A 5,024-nucleotide genomic window follows, 5' to 3' on the forward strand; every position below is an offset into this window, starting at 1 on the left:
TTAAGAGGACTTGGCCTTGACGGCCTCACGGCCCTTGCCGATGCGCTCCAGAATCTGCTCACGGTCCTTGTCGAGCTTGAGCTTGGTGATGACGACCTTGGAGGGGTGGATGGGGAGGGGAACGCTCTGGCCGTTGGACTTCTCGCGGACAACACGCTCGACGTGGACGGCCCACTTCAGACGGTAGACGCTGGTGATCTTGCCCTCACGGCCCTTGTTGGTACCACGGACAATGGTGACCTCGTCGTCCTTGCGGATGGGGATGGAGCGGACCTGTGAAAAATAATTCCCGTCAGTTCCTGGTTCTATAGCGGCTGTTTTCCCAATTCCTCTTATCGAAACGGTTCCTCGACCCCCCATTTTCTTCTCTTTTCTCTTAATCGCTCCTCAGCCGCGTAGAATACAAGGAGAATCACTGTTCTGGAGGGATGGGAGGGACGGATGGTAGGCGTACATTGTGCTTCTCACGGAGTTCCTTGGACAGAGGCGCGCTCATGATAACACGGCGCACGCTGGAGGGGGCATTGAAGTGCGCCTTGCGCGACTTCCGGCGCGAGGAGTGGAGTGCTATTCGAAGAAAAAACCATCAGCATTTGTTCCGTAGCTTTGCTTTTCTGGTGTAGGTCGGCCTGTCGCCATTGTCTCGACCACCCCCAACCTCAAATCACGGCGCACGCAAACAGGTAAAATCAAAGCGAGTCGACAAATTTCCGTAAAACGTACCCTGGTTTGTGACGGCCATTTTGCAGAGCCTCCTTTCGATATCTGACCGGACTCTGGAGAAAGGGTCGTGGTGTTGTCGTCGGTTGTCGTCGAAGGACTTCTTTTTTCACTCAACTGGGCTCGTTGTTAGCCGAAAATGTGGGCAGGTCTAAATGTGCGTCACATGATGTCCGGACCCGCTTAGGCTAGGGCTGGCAGGTGAATGATGATTGGCTGTTTCTTGCCACCGACCGCCTTCCATAGTTAGCTGTAACTTTACTACTGGGCTGACTAAGGTGTGGCCGAATGCTTGTCGCGTTGTCGCCCGACTAATTGCACAGGACAGAAAGTAGGTTGTCGTGCGATTTTGCGGTTCTTAGGGGATAAGGTGCGAGAGGCCATGTGTGAGCAATACCGGGCAGTTTTTGTTTGCGTCGAGGTCCTATAACACTCAACATTTTCCTGGAATCGCGCCTTCCGCAGGCTTGTTGAGCCGTCACTGCATCGCAGCATTGCCAGCCGCTCGCTACTTCCGGCGAACGAGCTCTATTCAAATATGGGAGATGAGCAATTTCCATTGCTCGATTGGCCTCATCATTATGCGCCACAAAACCTGAGTCAACATGCCCCTCACATCGAGGACAACTCGAACTCTCAGTGGAAAAACCCGTTCTGTACAGCCTCCAACACCAATCTTCCACAAACACAACTGAACAACACCACTACGCAGGCGCCCTACTATCCGCCATATCAGCAGCAGGAAGAACCATACATGCGATTAAAGGACACCCTACACTATCCCCCATATCGGTGGGAATCACCACCCCCTCGCGAATACCAAAAGCCAGCAGAAGCCACATCGGGTTTGCCATTGCCTACTACTTCGCTCCCACAATCGTCAGCGAACCGACCGCCTAGTCGCCAGCTTCTGAATACCATGCCACAAGCACATTCGCGAGAGCCGCCGAATGCCGTTCATGAAGCTAAAAGGCGGCGGGTAGACTCGCCTGCGGCCTCAAAACCCCCGCCACAATCTGTACCGCAAGCTGCGTCAGTTTTCCAACAAGCCCAAGCGCGGCAAGCCGCTCAGATCTATCGGCCCGGCTCACAGTACCGATTCCCATCCTCTGCTTCGCAAACTCCCAATCCTCCGATCTCGCAAACTGCGAAGCCGCCTACTGCACAGCGCGCATACCAGCAACCCCCAGGTACGGTCTCGCAGTACATGGCGCCGGCTCAGACACGACCTGCATCACAGTTACAAGGACCGTCGCGTACTTCATCTCCAGCAACGTCACAGGGTCCGACCCCTCGTACGTCTCAATACGGCCAACAACCTCAATCCAAAGCCCCGAAACAAGGCCCCTCAAGTGCGAGCCTACAGACAGCTGCGCTGCAGATTTCGCGACACAATCCCCAATATCCCTCACCCCCAACAACATCACAAGCTCGTCCGCCCACTGTCGCATCCTCAGATACACAGATTAGGCAGCCGAATCCTTCTCCGCAGAATACACCCCAGGCTCTCTCACAAAACGTGCGGCAACCTGCGTCTCAGTCCCCACGGTCTGCACAGCAAATACGAAGGCCCAGCTCGAAACCTACATCGCAACCTAGCTCCACACGACCTACGACGCAATCTCCTTTATCACTTCCTGTCCCACGGTCAGCCGCACAATCCGCCACACCTCCCGTACCACATAATGTACCACAAGCTTTCCCACCTCAAGGGCCCCCTTCCACACAAGCAGCTCCACCAAACCCTGCGTTGCCCAAGCCTCCACACCCTCAACCGCAGATGGCACAAGCACCGCATGCCCTACCGGCACATGGCCCTCAGGGGAAATTTGTGGCCTACGCATTTCAGCCCGAGAACCCTGCAGATAGGACACACTTCAAACGCCGTATGGATATAGTGAGCCGGTTGAAAGATTCAGATGCCGCACAGAAAGTTACCTACGACCCGAAAACAATTGCGAGGGATATCCTGATTACGTCAAATCGTCATCCGACAGAGGCCACCCTAAACTACCATCTCTTCCGCCTCCGGGATGTGTTTTTCGCCGTGGATATTAATTCGGATCTGGAAACGTTCCGATGGGATTTGGTTGATCCAGGCGAACCATCATATGATCTTAAAGCCAAGGCTGGTGTTCCACCCAGTGGTCCCGAACATGGCACCGTGCAAACCAAGCAAACAGCCCCACCACCGCCCGCAGTCCAAGTGTCCGTCCCCGTCGGCAGCAACGCAATCCAGAATAAACACTGGGTTCCGCAGCCTACATTTCAGCCGCCTCCTCCAGCACCCCAATATCAGCCAAAGTCGCAGTCGCAGCCGCAGCCGAAACCACAAGCACAGCCACGGGTCCAGCTTCAAGCGACAAACCCGCCAGTGCCCTCACCGGTACATCGGCCTCAGCCTGAACCATCGACTCCCAGTACGCCGCAGTCAATGGAGAAAAAACGGCGAGGCAGACCCCCGGGAAGTACAAATAAGCCGAAGGCCGCTGCAGGTCCAGTTGCACCGCAGGCGCCTACTTCCGCATATCCTGTTTATGCGTGTAGGTGGGGGAATTGTCAGTCGGAGCTGCACAGTCTGGAGCTGTTGAAAAAGCATTTGTTCAAGACCCACGTCTCGTATCAAATTACATGTGGGTGGAAGCACTGCACATTTACGGGGACCTTGCCGGCTGCGGAGTTGATGAAACATGTGAAGAAAGAGCATCTTGAATCTCTTGCATGGAAGCTGGGGGATGGACCAGCTGTGCCTACAAGTGGTGAGAAAGCACAATGACTGCTTTTTTTAAGCTCATGAAACAAGTACATTCAACGAGACTTATGATTTATTAACCTTTCGCTTCCGCTTCTGGATATAGTGGACCAGGGTTCTAGCTCAAACACAGTACCGTTGACAATTCCGGGATCTAGTCAACCTGGAAACGAGGACTCTCTCATCTTCCCAGCCGACTACCGCTCAATTCGCGCCTTCAATCGAGTCCATGGAAATAATTCTCAGTACGAAAAGGCTGGCGAGATATTCAAGGCAGTACAGCGGCTGAAGGAACGTATTGGTGTCGGGTTGGATCCGGGTGGCTGCCAACTAGCCACTCCGTTACGCAATCCCAGGGTGGCCGACGATGAAGATATCTACGAAGTTCGGTTCTAATCTTGAACCGGTTATTTACTTGCATAGTGCGGTAGTGTAGTATACCTTACATTGCGTTAGTTCTGGGTTTCCTCTTGTCGCAATAAATGGTGTCAAGGCGTTGATATTACATGGGGTTTTTTTATCCAAGGGATCTGGTCCCGCATTGGACTTTGTACATTAATATCCGGAACAATAAGTCACTAACACAACGAGTTGCTAAGAAAGTGCCCAGTTTACAATCAGATACAAAGATTATCGAATTGATTGCTCACGATAGAATACACAGAATGAATTGTAGAATAGGCTATCGGTCCTTGCCCCCTCCAGTCGCTGACGAGCCGCCTGCGGTCGCCGTAGCTGATGTGCGAGAAGCCGAGTCTATCGAGGTGCCTTTCGAGTTCTTGGTCGCAGTAGCGGCGTCATCGTCATCCTCTTTAGCATTAACTTCCAGGAAGTGATAGAGAACAATCAACATCATTGCGCAGGAGCCGAGGAAGACGGCGAGTCGGTGGAGGTCATTGTCTGTGATCATCGTGGATTGTGCGTGTTTTCGAGTGATCTGTTGGTGATCGAGGGTATAACGATGACACGGAATGCGGTGGGACGTCTGGGACAAGGAGGCTGATTCTGGACACTGGATGCCACGTTGATAGTTAGCTATGAAGATTGGGGATGGCAGGAAGGTAGAAGATTGCGGATAGATTACTTACCTAGCTGCGTGTAAATGATCACCGAGGAGCGCGGCCAGTTGCAATCTGCAATGGATTCTGATTGTAGCAGAAGGGAAGAATATGGATCTGTCGTCGACGACGCCCGCCGTGTGAGAGGTGTCCCAATCGGGTAGCACGAGGGAGCTGCGTGGCACAAAGGTATAATTAGATAATCGAACCGCATTACTCTGGCATTATTTCAGCGGCGGGGAGCTTCCTCCGTTGACACCAGAGACCTTTGCAACACATCATCACTTTCATCGAATAACCATCGAGATCGTCGCTTGTACGTTCCATCGCCGTTGCGGCCTGGACCCATTCAAGACCGTTGTCGTGTCTCTCTTGAATCTTGTATAACCTCAAGGCTAGTCGCATCCACAGAGGGTCAGAGGGGTGCTGCAACGGCCCGGTTACAATTTTGGCTGGTGACAGCCTCCTGAGCAAATCCGATCTACTCGCCGCTT

General features: G+C 53.1%; 1 protein-coding gene across 1 annotated transcript; it reads right to left on the reverse strand.

Moving 5' to 3' along the window:
- On the reverse strand, positions 1–742 carry ASPSYDRAFT_86209 (60S ribosomal protein uL24; the record flags this gene model as incomplete). The annotated part of the gene is made up of 3 exons (XM_040851624.1): positions 1–273; positions 455–567; positions 724–742. The coding sequence occupies 3 exons, from the start codon at positions 740–742 to the stop codon at positions 1–3; spliced, it is 405 nt and encodes a 134-aa protein (XP_040706329.1).
- Positions 743–5,024: the final 4,282 nt, after the last annotated feature.

Source organism: Aspergillus sydowii, assembly GCF_001890705.1.
Source record: "Aspergillus sydowii CBS 593.65 unplaced genomic scaffold ASPSYscaffold_2, whole genome shotgun sequence".
Classification (NCBI taxonomy): Eukaryota; Fungi; Ascomycota; class Eurotiomycetes; order Eurotiales; family Aspergillaceae; genus Aspergillus; species Aspergillus sydowii.